This window comes from Aspergillus caelatus (assembly GCF_009193585.1).
Source record: "Aspergillus caelatus strain CBS 763.97 unplaced genomic scaffold BDV27scaffold_4, whole genome shotgun sequence".
Taxonomy (NCBI): Eukaryota; Fungi; Ascomycota; class Eurotiomycetes; order Eurotiales; family Aspergillaceae; genus Aspergillus; species Aspergillus caelatus.
This window is the reverse complement of record NW_022475267.1, coordinates 12,390-26,006: the sequence shown is the minus strand read 5'-3', so window position 1 is coordinate 26,006 and position 13,617 is coordinate 12,390. Positions and strand designations below refer to the sequence as shown.

Below are 13,617 nucleotides of genomic sequence, written 5' to 3'. Positions count from 1 at the left end.
CGAAAGCCGAGTGGATTTCGGCTTTCGGGTTTAAAAGAAGTCGTGAACGCTAGAACATCCTCAACATCCCCCATGTATATATTCTTGGTTAATCGCGATCGAGTCCATCATTCTGCGGCTCATATAATATAACGTGCGGGTGAGTCTCTGTCTCCTGGCTCTTCTTACACTGGAAGCGCTCCGCCTCTTAAAGCATTGAATAGGTTTCGAGAGTATACTCATACCTCTCTCTCAACAATTCATTTTTACCAAAATGGCACCTTCCAGGGTAGATGATGACTTACAGCCAAGGCCACATGAGCAAAATCTGCCAATCATGAAGCCAAACGGCGAAGGTCATCTTCTGCATCGTTCCCTCATAGAACATCCCGTCATGGTGGAGAAGGCTAAAGGGCTGACGCTACACCTTTCCGATGGTCGAACTGTTCTCGATGCTTGTGCTGGCGCCGCAGTTGCCTTAATCGGCCACGGTAGGGAAGAGGTTCATCAAGCCATTATGAAACAGATGCAGAATGTCAGCTATATCCATACACAGTCTTACACCACTTCTTCGGCGGAGGAGCTGGCCGACTTTCTTCTGAGCGGAAACCCCTACGGGCTCGAGAAGGCATTTTTTGTTGGCAGTGGCAGCGAGGCGGTTGAGTCCGCTTTAAAGCTCGCGCGACAGTATCATTATGAGAAAAATGAGCCTGACCGACTTCATTTTGTCTCCCGGCAGCAGAGCTATCACGGCAATACCATTGCTGCCATGTCAATTTCGTCAAATCTTGCTCGCAAGGTCCCCTTTAGTGGCTTTATGTACCCTCATACCTCTCACGTTTCCCCCGCATACGCATACCGGCACCAGATGCCGGGAGAGACAGAGGCAGAATTTACGTCCCGACTGCTGCGTGAGCTTGAGGAGGAATTCCTTCGCATCGACCCCGAGAAGATTATTGCTTTTGTAGCCGAGCCGATCGTTGGCGCAACCGCGGGTTGCGTCACAGCCCCTGCCGGATACTTTACCGGCGTCCGGGCTCTGTGCGATCGATACGGCATCCTACTGATACTTGATGAGATTATGTGTGGCGTGGGACGTTCAGGGACATTTTTCGCTTTTGAACAGGAAAACGTTGTCCCTGACATTATGACTATCGCTAAGGGACTTGGAGGTGGATATGCACCCATCGCAGGAGTCTTGGTCCACAAGAAGGTAATTGATGTGCTCCGCAAGGGCAGCAACGCTTTCAACCATGGACACACCTACCAGGCTCACCCTGTTTCTTGCGCCGCCGCATTGGCGGTCCAGCAGATCGTTCGGCGAGAGAATCTGGTTGAACGCAGCGCTGCTCTGGGACAGGTTCTGGAACAGCAACTGAGGACTGAATTGGTGCACTGCCCATCAGTTGGCGATATTCGCGGGCGAGGCCTCTTCTGGGCCGTAGAGTTCGTGCAGGACAGAGCAACCAAGGCGACATTTGATCCCACGGTTAAGTTCGGCTTGCGAGTCCAACAAGCTGCGTTCGACCGAGGATTGGCAATATATCCTGGTGCGGGGACGGTGGACGGCATGCGAGGCGACCACATCCTCCTGGCTCCTCCTTTTACTGTTACCGAGGCGGAATTGCGGCAGATCTGTGAGATCTTACGAGAGGCGATAGAATCCCAAGAAAAGGAGTATATTGGCTGTTAACACCTGGATCACATAGGCGTTATACAGGCCCATATATGTATATAAAGCTTTCTTATAGACTCAATACCCCGATTCAACATTTCGTTATGCGATACGTTGTCGATATGATATCGCTGCAAACTATTTCCGAAAAAGGCAACAAATCCCATGGTTGTGTGCTTGGGCCCAGTGTCTCTCCTCACTTCAAGATCAAATTCCCTTCATCCGGATGGTTCCAAAGATGTATAAACTCCCCTCAAGAGAACAACGGAGGACTACATAGTTGTGTAGACAATTTGCATATTTTCATTATAATATATCTGAAAACCTTGCACTATCTCTTATTTCATAGAAAGACGGCTATTTCATCGTCCTAGTATGTTTGGTAATCGTCATAAAGCAACCCATATTTATTTGCTAAGATAGTCCTAGCCTCTAAAATGCCGAAAACTAAACCGATCCTGCTTCCACCGAGTACCATCTCTAATCTTCCCTCCGAGTCATTCGAAGACCCATCCCGAGGCGAGGTATCGTGGCGCACTCTTTTCACGCAACCAAAGACCCCAACAGACAATCTTTCTGCCGGGATTGCTGTCTGTCCAGGATACTCTGGATATTTATGCAGCCATCATCATGCTCAGGCCGAGATATATTACATCCTTCAGGGTCGGGGAGTAGTGACTATTGATGGCGTGCACCATAAGGTCGAAAAGGGGTGTGCAGTTTTCATTCCGGGCGACATGGAACATTCAGTTACGAATAATGAGGAAGAAGAGTTGAAATGGCTCTATGTCTTTCCGGAAACCAAGTTTAGTGATGTTGTGTACCATTTTACCGGAAATGGGAGGCCAAAGTTATAGTTGAATTGACTATTGAATGGATATATCGGTGGCTCTCTCGGTTCATTTCAAACGGGGTCCCTTCTTTAGCAGATGTTTGTCTTTCAAGTTGAATACTCATCTTTTCGTCATCTTGTTTCTCTTGGCTTGGGTAAATCTTACATAGGTAAGGCGTATATACTGGAGAAAGCTGGTTTATCATCAGTCCCATGTCGTTCGATCATGGACCAAATTTTGGTCTATGACCCGCTTGGAAGCTCTCTTATGACATTGCCAAGGAAATCGACATTCTTCAGAGCTAGGAATTCAGGGAAAGGGAATGCATGATCTATCGAGGAAACTCACTGTCGCATTAAGTACTATCTAAAAGTATTAAGCCCTATGGTTAAATACTCCGGCGGGCATTCCGACCAATCAAGTGCGTTGCCACAGCTTTGATGCCGTCGATCTCGAGATACGTCATCGTTACGGCAGCCGCTCTTAACCCTAACGCCTCTTTTTATTTTGTCTAGTGTCTCCTGGTTTATATCGATCATACTTCCGAAATACTATTAAATCAAGAACTACTTCGTACAGCATTCTATCACTCTTATTCTATACTATGGATCATCCGCGCAAAAGTGCCCAACCGGCCGCGTCGACCAACCGTGTACCAACCGTCCGCTCGAGCCCCGTCATCAAGCGTTCAATCTCGTCTGCGACAGCCGGACTCCAAGATCAGACTGGTTTGGGGTCTACCGGTCAAGCGCAGGAACCAAACAAACAGGCCCTCAACTATAGCCTCCAGATGAAGAACGCGCTCACAGAGCTCCTTAATGACGCCCGAGCCAAGGGAAGCGATCAGGGAAGCCGCTGCCTCCAGAATATCCTCATGGAAAACGAGCGAGAAGTGAGGGAGAATAGACGGAAATCACTTAATACTCGAGGCGCGAAATGAGGACATATATTGATTATCGCGGAATGTCATCCTACCTCTTTCCCGGGAAACAAAACATTGGAAGTCTCCCGACCGTGTGCACGCATGGGGTTCTACGACGATCGTTATGTCGCTTCGAGGCATTGTAATGATGAGAGGGAGTTTTACATGCGTCGTGATGTGAGAAATATGATAATCCCTTATTTTGTGGAGAGATCAACCGGCCGACACAACGCCGAGGTGTTTCCAGAGCTGCATATGGCGTCAGAATATCATATTGGCAGTATGTATGTTCGGCCACTTCCACTATCGTGACTTCGTGCTCTCGGTAGCGAAGCATGTGTATAGCTTCTGTCTTTGCGCCGGATCTTTAATTTACTAGCACACCCATCTAAGACATATCAGTGGTAACGGGGCTGCTCTTCCAGCTCTTGTGCTTCGTTGTTGGTTCTATTAGTGCCAAACATCAGTATAGATACACACTGAGGTTCCTGGTATATGCGTTACTACTCTCAATTTGGTAACTTACCAAAGATTCATTTCTCATATCATCGTATTCAAACACTGCCAATCCCTTTCATCATCCAGTTGGAACATCTCTGTGTGCCATCAATACGCCCGAGACAAATGCCAACCATGTTGTCGAGTCATGCGAACGGGAGTTTTGGCTGCGGCTCGTAGAATTGAATGACAACTAGGTTCAAAATTCGGCTCCAGAAAGCCTTCGAAACGTGCCGAGCGACACTATAATGCAGTCGATCCTGGCAACCTGAAACGAGCTCTGGTCGATGCTCTCTCCGACCGAGGTTCAAAGCTGCTGAGAAAATCCAATACATCATGTTGAGTTTAATTGTACACCCAAAAAAGTTATTCAGGACTGAGAGCTGCGGTTCGGATACATTATCCTATGACCCTGATAGGGTTCGCGGTTCGGATACATTATCCTGTCACCCCTGATAGGGCTCGCGGTTCGGTTTGGAACCATGGAAAAAGCACAGGAGTCAGAGCGTATGACCGCGCCATGATATCATTGAGGTTGTATTGGATCAGGGGACATGATGGGTGATACAGTGGGTTGCAAAAAGTTTGAACACGTCCATTTATTGCCTAGTATAACTGATTATATTATTCTGCGTCGCAGAAAATCACCAAACTGTGTATCTAGGCCTTGAGACCCAGTATACCATCTGTCTACCCTAGTAATCAATGTCTTGCTCCTATCTAGAAGCTGTACTTTAATATGTAAATAGACATCATGTAGGTCTAAATACTGGGATTTGTTGAGAATCACAAAGGCGGTATGTAGGTGGCATTTAGGCGGTCAAGCGGACGGTTTCAAACTTTTTTGCATCCCACTGTATATGATATTTGGTGCCATTGGGGAGCTTCGTGGAATGCAGAACTCTGATCAAAAAGGAGAATAATTACACGGTTCACACCCACCGACAAAAAAACAACATCGATTCATTCCCTGTTTGCCACCGTTCTCTAGGTGTAGGCCCAAATATCTGACACAAGTTGGACAGTACGTTTTCGTTGCGTCACCAAAGCACATACTAAAGAATCTTTTGCCTCTCCTTCTGATCATATTACCCTATGGAAATCGGCAAAGCAATATGTCATAACTTAGGGGCGATTTCCGCCACTGGTTAACGTCAGCCCGTTCTTCAAAACACTTCACTCTACATAGTTGTATCTATCTTGCAATGATGGAAGACATAGTTCGACTTTTCATGGCGCGCATACGCCAGCATGTGGGCTCATCCTCTGCTTTCCATTCCACCTAATGCATCGTAAAGACCTAACATATCTTACCAGCTGACAGTGAACGACCTCGCCAAGCTGGCCCGCGTGTCGCATGAGTTGAACGATCTGGCAACACCATACCTGTACCATACAGTGAACTTCCATAGCCCAGGGCGCATCAAGCCGGATGACCAGCTGTTATTACAACTGGATATCCTCGGGGATCTCCGATTTGACAAGCTCGTATACACAAAGCGCGTGGTCGTGTCAGGATCATGGTACGACACTTATGCTGCGATTGACTCTGAGCTAGGCGAGCACCAACTTCTCTCTCCAGCAGCTCGCATGCTCAGCAACATCATTAGCAATTGTATTCTAAGGATGCCCAATTTAGAGGAGTTCATGTACTATCCACCCTTTCACCTATTCTGTTAAGGGTTGCTCAATAGTACCCATGGGTATTATCTGGAGGATGCTGGGCTAATCTACTTTCCAGCTGGGACATGCAGGTTTCACTGACACAGGTCTTGCTGACGACCGTAATGCTGCGACAGAGGCTGCGGTGCTTGCGGATCCGTATGGGTACGGACTGCACCCCGAAGCCGTTCTTTCGCCCAACCTTGAACCTCCACACAACAGTCAAGTTGAGGGTAATGCACCTCACCCAAGTCGATGACGTCTTAGTTTTACAATCCTTAGGTGTGGCTCTGAAGAATGCTACGCAACTCGAGCGCCTTTCAATATGGGCTGATGACCGTTTTGAGCTGAGCATTAGCAGTCTCGTGGAGGACTGGCACACACCCGCGCCGTTTCGATTGCGCTCTTTAGACCTCCGTGGGTTCTCCGATATAGGAATCCCAGCGAAAAGCATGTGGGCAGCAATTCCACCAACCAAACTGAGAGAACTGACGCTAGAGCTTGGGCCGAGACTCCTGGCGCAAGACTCAACAGAGTTCTGGGACGCGTCTGTTGAGGCTGAATTGCGTCCGCTTAAGTTGAGGGTTAACTTGGGTGTCAAGGGCATCCAAGACTTCATTTCTTCTTTTTCTGGTTTGGAAGCATTCAATCTTGTCCCATCTGACACACTACGACCGATGGGTCCAATCTGCGGTCTCGTCGATGCTCTTAGAAGGCACCATTCTGCTACTTTGAGGGTTCTGGGTCTGAGTTCGTTTTTGGATTGGCCGAGTTATGTGCTAGATGTACCAGATATCAAGTACTTGGTAGGGGCGCTGCCAGATATTGAAGAACTCCGCTTGAGTCAGGCGAGCTTGAATCGAGTGAGTCTTACCTCAGTAAATACCGTTCTAAGCCACCACTGACTCCGTTTTCGCATCAGGAATTCATGCAGATCGCACTGCTATTCCCCCGTTTACGTGTAGTCCAGATTGATCTAGTCCACGAAGATCCGGCTACGGAGTATATTTTTTTGGACTTCATCGTTTCTCTATTACGCAAGGGCTATGCCAGGAATCTTACCTATATAGCCTTTGACGACACTACCGTGCGTGAAATACGCCGAGATCCGATACGGCTTTCCGACAAAGCCTCTCGCGTTGGATATGTCGGTGGCACGGTCCTTTTGGATGAAGAAGTCTACGACTGGGTCAGAACATCTTTCTAAAGTCGCAAAGCTACAATGACATCGGTTATTACGCCGGATGCTACCCCTGAGGATGTAAGACATCCGCGAACTGCTCCTCTCGCTGATTTTTCAACTGTCAGCTAGTGCCCTATAGATAGTAAGCCTTCTAACACGGGTCATATACAGGACCTATGCAGCTTTCTAACCCGAAGCAACCAATCTAACCCGTATATTACTGCGTTCTACTGGAATTTGCGAGCCATGTCGGAGTGCCAAGACTCGAAGTATTAGTATGGATTCGGTTCGAGAAATTTGCGGTCGATTTGCACTTCGGACTCCGGCAATAGGCTCCATGTATTTACTTATTTGATGGTTTGGCGTTTGAGCAGCGGGACACATAGCATTGGATACATAAATACTAGCTATCTAAGGTAAATAATGGTGAAGAAGCGCTTAGGACTTGGTAGTTTTCACGACGGTCACAGGGACGACTTTCTTTGCTCGCATAATTTGCCACACCAGAGTGTCCCAATCCTACTCTTGTGTTGGAAAGCACATCATATCACATAATCCGAGGGTAGTAAAATTGCCTCAAATGGGCGATCATGACTAGAAACGGATTACCACATGAAATAGAATGTACTGTTAAAGTCTACGTTGGGGGGTGTGGGTGGGGGGGGGGAATGCGTGACTTTAGGGCTGCAGTGTCTGTTAAACCCTTATTTTCTCAAACGCCACACCAGAAGCTGCTCGTTGAAAATCCGATGCATACAAAACGACCAGTCCAGCCCTGTTACGCAGTACCTAATTCAGATTTCAATTGGGACATCTGGGGCGAAGCGTCGTCAGACAGCCACCGTGGGGATTACGTATCGAGGGTGATTTGTGGGCTGTGTAGAAGCGCCGGGTCCACTTTATCCACTCTACGCGTCAGGCACCGACCAGTCGGTCCAGAACCATGTGGGTGACCCGCCCTATTGATCGAGATTGGTTTCTAGATTGGTCTTCTGGTCCAGGGACAATGGCAGTATTGATGTAAGCTTCTGCCTAAGCATCTAAGCCCAAGGTTGCCCGGGCCAATGGAACACTTGCCCTGGACGTTCGAGACTTGGGCTCCACAGTTCGCGTGGGAAAGCGTTTCCGAATTCTGACATGACACACGACTGAGCCATACCATCGTATGGAGTAGTTTCCCACACTGCTTATGGCGTTGACCGATGTTTGCCATCTTCTCCGGCTCCACCATGAGGCATATATAGCGTTATACTCCTCCGACCTTCACCCTCTTGCATTTTTACACTGCACACACAATCCTTTCAGTTCTTTCTCTTCCTTCCTTTTGAATTTGCTTCACGTTGAGGTTGATCCTCCGACTTTCATTTCTAAATCCACATTTCTCGGCCACTCATTAGAGCCAATTTTTGACTTCCCTCCTTATTTCCACGACAACCCTTGTCACTTCTCATTCACTACCAACCATGATGCTCTCTAACATCTTTCTTTCGGCGGTCTTTGCAATGACTGCTTCTGCACTTCCTCACCAGCACCCCAGAGGTAGTCCTGCCAGCATTGCTCCGACCACCACTTCCATGACTGCCAACTCTAGCACCAGTGCTAGTGCTAGTGCTAGCCCCAGCGCCAGCGCCAGCGCAAGTGGCAGCGTCCACATTGTGAACAATCTCGGCAGCACCGTATACCTGTGGTCCACCTCCGACAGCTCCAGCGACACGCAAACCATTTCCTCTGGCGCCTCGTACTCCGAGGCCTGGAAGACCGAGTCTACCGGCGGAATCTCCATCAAGATGGCAACCACCGACAGCGAGAACAGTGTCTTGCAATTCGAGTACACCGCGGATGGCGACACCGTTTACTGGGATCTCTCGTCCATCAACCTGGGATCTGACTCGGAATTCATCACCGCTGGCTTCTCTGCCACCCCGAATGATTCGAGCTGTTCGTCTGCTTCCTGTTCAGCGGGAGATACCAACTGCGCCCAGTCGTACCAGAAGCCTGACGATACCGACACCAACAGCTGTTCTGCTAGTGCTGGCATTACCGTTACCCTGGGTTAAGAGAAAGAGTAACGGATGCATGATTGGAGGTTGGACTAGCCGTTCTTCATCAGGGAAGATACGGCGAATTTTATACGGCAAGGCAGGCCTTGCAACTTCACGGCTACGACGGAAATTGACATTATGATGCCTCTCTTTGAATTTAGAATAGATCCCAAAGTCTAGATCATAGAACACTGATTTGTTGAAGTATGGGATTTCCACACCAAACAATAAGCTCTTTTATATGTACTAGACACTATAGATAGAGTCATCTCGGATGGTGAAGCAGGAGACCTTAAGCAACTATTACAGCTGACTATGGAAATTCTATATGGTCAATATGAAGAACATAAACTATAAGTCTCGTATATAATAAGCCAATGAGGCGATGCTCCCATCGCCGTTTCTATAATTCAATGATCGCTCTAACTATATTTGAACATTCATCGTCACATCATGATTTCATTTCGTCGGACACATCCTTCCCTTCAGAGAGTTTCCGCAGTATTTCTTTTAATTGCTTCAGCGGCGTAGGCTTTGTGAGAAACATATTGGCTCCACTCATCATGGTTTCATGCTGCATAGAGGCTGACACAACTGCAGTTAGTATCAGTATAGTTGTGGGTGGCAACTTTTTCGTGCGTTCAAAATGTCGCATTTTGCGCGTGGCTGTCAAGCCGTCCATTACGGGCATAGACATATCTGCCACGAAAGTTAGCCTTATCTTGCTTTGCCATGATCGGCCCCATAAGGTTGCGACTAACCCATTACTACAGCGTCATATTTGTCGGTCTTGAACTTGTCCAAGGCTTCTTGGCCGTTGGTTGCAGTCTGGTACTTAAACCCAGCGCTCTTGACACACATCTCGATAATCTAAGTCCGGCCGTTAGAACAAATCAATCACACAAGCTCGGGTGTCAGACCTTAAGGTTGACTTGGTTATCCTCCACGAGAAGAATCTTGCCTGACAACGACTTATCCTGAGTTTCTCCGTTGTCGGACGATTCTTGCTTGTTGTCACTAGCATCACCGTCAACATCAGTCTTGCCTAGATCCTCAGAATTATCGTTGTTGGCTTGGACTTTCGGTGCCCCGTTAGGCGTCTGGGTGATATCCCTGGCAAGCTTGGGAGGGGAGTGGTCCCTTTTTGGCGTTGAGTCCCGAGAATGATCTGACAAGCCCAGACAATGCTTGAATGCTGTTGAGAGAGTCTTGGGACTCACACTGGGTGAATTGGTCAACAAGGGGTACCCGAATTATGGGAGGGAATGCTCACGGCTGTGTAAGAAAGATAACCGATTCATCCACGCTCTCTCCCAATGCTTTCCAGCTACTTGTTCCCGCACTCAGAACAATCAATGGAAGCGACGGTTTGATTTCCGAGATATCTGGTGTCGGCTCATTGGAGCCTTGTCGATAATACTTGTAATACTCATGCTCAGTAACAATAGCGAAATCTGGCCGTTCATGGTCAAGTTCTTCTTGGTTCAATACCCGTAATCCAAACCACCCCGACACCATATGTCGAAGGTTCGACAGGACATCTTCAAATGTTCGCGAGTCGAATCCTAGATCACCCATCTGAGAGCTCCTCGTGAATAATGAGATTGTCATGCCGTTCAGCTTATCTCTCAAGCCAGGATAGTCAGAGGATTGAATAGAGGTCGACCGTTCTGGCGGCGTGACAGGGAGAACAACATCTACATTTGTCCCTCGATCGACCTCACTTGTGAATTTGATCTGTCCATCCAAAGACCTCACAATTTGATGGACTAGATGAAGACCCACCCCTAAGCCAGGAGAAGTGGTATCCTCTTGGAGAAAGGCACTGTACAAATGATTTCTAAGAAAGTCTTTAGACATGCCGCGCCCGGAATCACTGATCGTGATGTGAACTGCTGGTCTAGGGTCCTTGCCGTCTATAGTCAACGTTTCCTGCTTCATCAATAACCGAATGTACCCTGTGCGCGTGTACTTGAGAGCGTTGCCAAACAAATTCATCACCACTCTGCGCCAAGCGCCAGCATGAATACTGAACTGCCAACTGTCCTGCCACTCAATATCCACGATAGTCATCAGTCGAGACTCTGGGTTATTGGCATTGCTTTTCACGGTTACCTCATTATTGTCGTTTGGCCCACGGCGCTGATACTCTGCTCCGGCAAGAAGACCCTCAACCACCTCCTGGACCAATACGCCCAGGTCTTCATCTTGAAGAAAGCCAGGCACCGCTGATTGAGGCTTGGACACGTCCGTTCCTCTTTGTCTACCAGCCACATCTGACGGCCGTGGTCGGGTGAGAGTATTAATCTTAGCATAATCAAGAAGATGGTTTAACGTGTCCAACAGTGTCCTCCCGCAACTATATATGGTCTCGATCAACGACCGTTGCGCATAGGAGTTCACCATATCCTGGAGCAGCTCTACAGTCCCAAGCAAGCCATGCAAAGGCGACCGCAATTCATGAGATATGGAAGAAATGAAATCGCCTTTGGCTCGGTCGGCTGCCTCTAGGTCCAAGCGTGATACCTCGGCCATAACCGTGTTACTGAATGCCGCCATGTATGTTAGATCCTTTGGCTCCGACAACACTCTGCCCGGATCATCGGTCCAGACCAGATTAACTGTAAACCAGCGGCTTCGCTGGAAATCCCAGACTGGGAATATGGCAATGCATCTTGCGTCCGGTAGAACCTTCATCAGTTGCTTGATGTCCATAGTCTCCTGCTGAACATCCTTCTTCTGGGCATCTGTAGTCTGCGCACCCCGTCCACCACTCTCGGAGTAGTCCATCTCATCTGCTAGTCCCTCATAACTTAACGCGATGGAACCATCTTCCTCGATGTGAAAGATCTTCCCCCTGGGGTACTGATCAATGAGATGACTCACGAACGCACCAGATAGAGAAACATAATGGCTGTCCTTCAGGTTTTCCGCTTGGTCAGATGTAGACGAGGTGAAATGACCAAGGACCAGGCTTCTGGCCTCTTTTTCGTCGTCGGCGGAGCCTGGGAACCCAGACTCTGGGTATGAGGCCGAAGGGACTTGGTCCTCGTCTACTTTGTTGTCGATGCTGTATGCTCCTGGTGTATCATGCGTAGTCTCAGTAGAACCCACTGTTTGGCGACGAGCATACACGCTTGCATCGATGAACATTGCCCCTTCGACATCCAGTGCCTGATATATCAAAGAGGCAGCGCGGTTGACCACAGATCGCACACTGGAGGGGACAAGTGTTTCTTGAATTTGGCTAGTGGTAGGGGAAAGCCGCGGCCGCTGTCTTTTGCTCTTTTTGCTATCTGTCACATCCTCATCCCCACTGTTCGTTTCCTGTTGGTTCTCAAATTTTCGGACAGGGGATCTATATCTGTTCTTCTTTTGTTCTCCGGCTTTGGCTTTGGCTGCTTCTCCATCTTCATTCAGCCACTCCTGTTGATCCTCTTCCTCATCGGGGCTTGAACCAGAGACTTGTAATTGCTCCAATCGCCTGTTCACATGTGCCATCTGTGAACCATATTTTTTGTCCGCAGAATTTCGACCGTAGAACCACTCGGCCAGGTCTGACTTTCCTCTGACGAACAAACCCAGGGCCCGGACCATCTTCTCTTCGCGATACTCCTCTCGCATCGCTCGTTGCGACAGCAAGTAGTCCATAACCGTCGCCGAGAGTTCTTTCAGGAAGCGTACTTGTTCATCACTGACTCCATCCCGCGGCCGGTCGTCAAGTACTGCCACACTCCCAATGACATATGCATCCGGTGACTGGATTGGCACAGACACGTAAAATTTGTTATGCGGAAAACCAGATACCGATGGATGGTGTTTGAATCGCTCGTCTCCAGCCAGATCCGTCGCAACAAAAATGTCTTGTCCCTCCTCTACAAATGATCTTACTGCATGATAGCACATTGTGATCTTCTGGCGCGGGAGGCGACAGACGCCAAACCATAAGGCTTCTGTTCGCTCAGACTCCTCGGTACCGCGCAAACTAAGTCCCGGTGTGGCTTCTGCCACGACATGTTGCATGCTCTTATCAAAAAGTGATATCAATGCTCTTTGAGCGCCCATTCGTAGCGCAGCGAGTTGCGCAAAGACCGTCAAGACATTGTCGCGTGACACATTCGGATGGGTTCCAATCGACTGCTGAGCATGTTTCTCAGAATCTGAAAACCCCCAGTACGGAAGATAGCTGCATCATTGCATTGTTAGAACTATTTCACCCGGAGCGTTGCAACGGAATGGAGGGTCTAGTTACAGGTGCATCTCTCGTTCCCGGGCTCCCTCGCGATTGTAGGCGTACTTCCGAGGGCCCCCTTCCCAACCTCCCCTTGAACTGTCACGGGAATGCATTTCTCTTAGGGGGCTAGGCGTACTCCAGTCAGCACAGTGAAGAGTGTGTAGGATCACGTAGAATCACATTCAATGCCGTTAAAAATTGTGCTAACAACGAATTCTGATATCCGTTTTGTGGCAGATGCTATTGAAGGGAGATGTTCCATCGCTTGCTGCTCAACGAAGCAGAAGCAAAGGATGACAATATATACCACTTAATAATACTGTCGAGTAGAATCGGGGTCGTGAGGTGGAGATTCGTGAGGAGATTCGTAATTCATGTTATATTGCCAAACACCTCCTCGGGACGTAGGCCATTTCGCGGGCCGAATAGCGTCATTTGGTATAGTGTCTGGTGGAAGCCACACATATCCTAGGCCTCTTGGTGATGCTCGTCTTCGATGACGTATGGAAACAAATCTGGATTTCTGGCAACATCACAGATGTCGACATCTGATCTCTCCGATATTTGAGTGGAGATTCCGATCTGCCAG

At 48.5% G+C, this 13,617-nt stretch overlaps 5 protein-coding genes across 5 annotated transcripts; 4 read left to right on the top strand and 1 right to left on the bottom strand.

The window, feature by feature from the left end:
* Positions 1-253: 253 nt before the first annotated feature.
* BDV27DRAFT_170015 (pyridoxal phosphate-dependent transferase) lies at positions 254-1,672 on the top strand (the record flags this gene model as incomplete). The annotated part of the gene is made up of 1 exon (XM_032075184.1): positions 254-1,672. The coding sequence occupies one exon, from the start codon at positions 254-256 to the stop codon at positions 1,670-1,672; it is 1,419 nt and encodes a 472-aa protein (XP_031933361.1).
* Positions 1,673-3,048: 1,376 nt separating this feature from the next.
* Positions 3,049-4,084, top strand: BDV27DRAFT_119590 (uncharacterized protein). The gene has a single exon (XM_032064899.1). The coding sequence runs from the start codon at positions 3,092-3,094 to the stop codon at positions 3,425-3,427; it is 336 nt and encodes a 111-aa protein (XP_031933360.1). The 5' UTR covers positions 3,049-3,091; the 3' UTR covers positions 3,428-4,084.
* Positions 4,085-5,041: 957 nt separating this feature from the next.
* On the top strand, positions 5,042-7,114 carry BDV27DRAFT_119584 (uncharacterized protein). The gene is made up of 2 exons (XM_032064898.1): positions 5,042-6,432; positions 6,492-7,114. Exons 1-2 carry the CDS (start codon positions 5,656-5,658, stop codon positions 6,774-6,776), a joined length of 1,062 nt encoding a protein of 353 aa, XP_031933359.1. The 5' UTR covers positions 5,042-5,655; the 3' UTR covers positions 6,777-7,114.
* Positions 7,115-8,003: 889 nt separating this feature from the next.
* On the top strand, positions 8,004-8,965 carry BDV27DRAFT_119583 (uncharacterized protein). Its single transcript, XM_032064897.1, has one exon. It carries the CDS (start codon positions 8,216-8,218, stop codon positions 8,807-8,809), a length of 594 nt encoding a protein of 197 aa, XP_031933358.1. The 5' UTR covers positions 8,004-8,215; the 3' UTR covers positions 8,810-8,965.
* Positions 8,966-9,161: 196 nt separating this feature from the next.
* On the bottom strand, positions 9,162-13,489 carry BDV27DRAFT_78715 (hybrid sensor histidine kinase/response regulator). The gene is made up of 5 exons (XM_032077592.1): positions 13,047-13,489; positions 10,068-12,980; positions 9,715-10,015; positions 9,556-9,664; positions 9,162-9,493 (listed from the first exon to the last, which is right to left on the bottom strand). The coding sequence occupies exons 1-5, from the start codon at positions 13,139-13,141 to the stop codon at positions 9,246-9,248; spliced, it is 3,666 nt and encodes a 1,221-aa protein (XP_031933357.1). The 5' UTR covers positions 13,142-13,489; the 3' UTR covers positions 9,162-9,245.
* Positions 13,490-13,617: the final 128 nt, after the last annotated feature.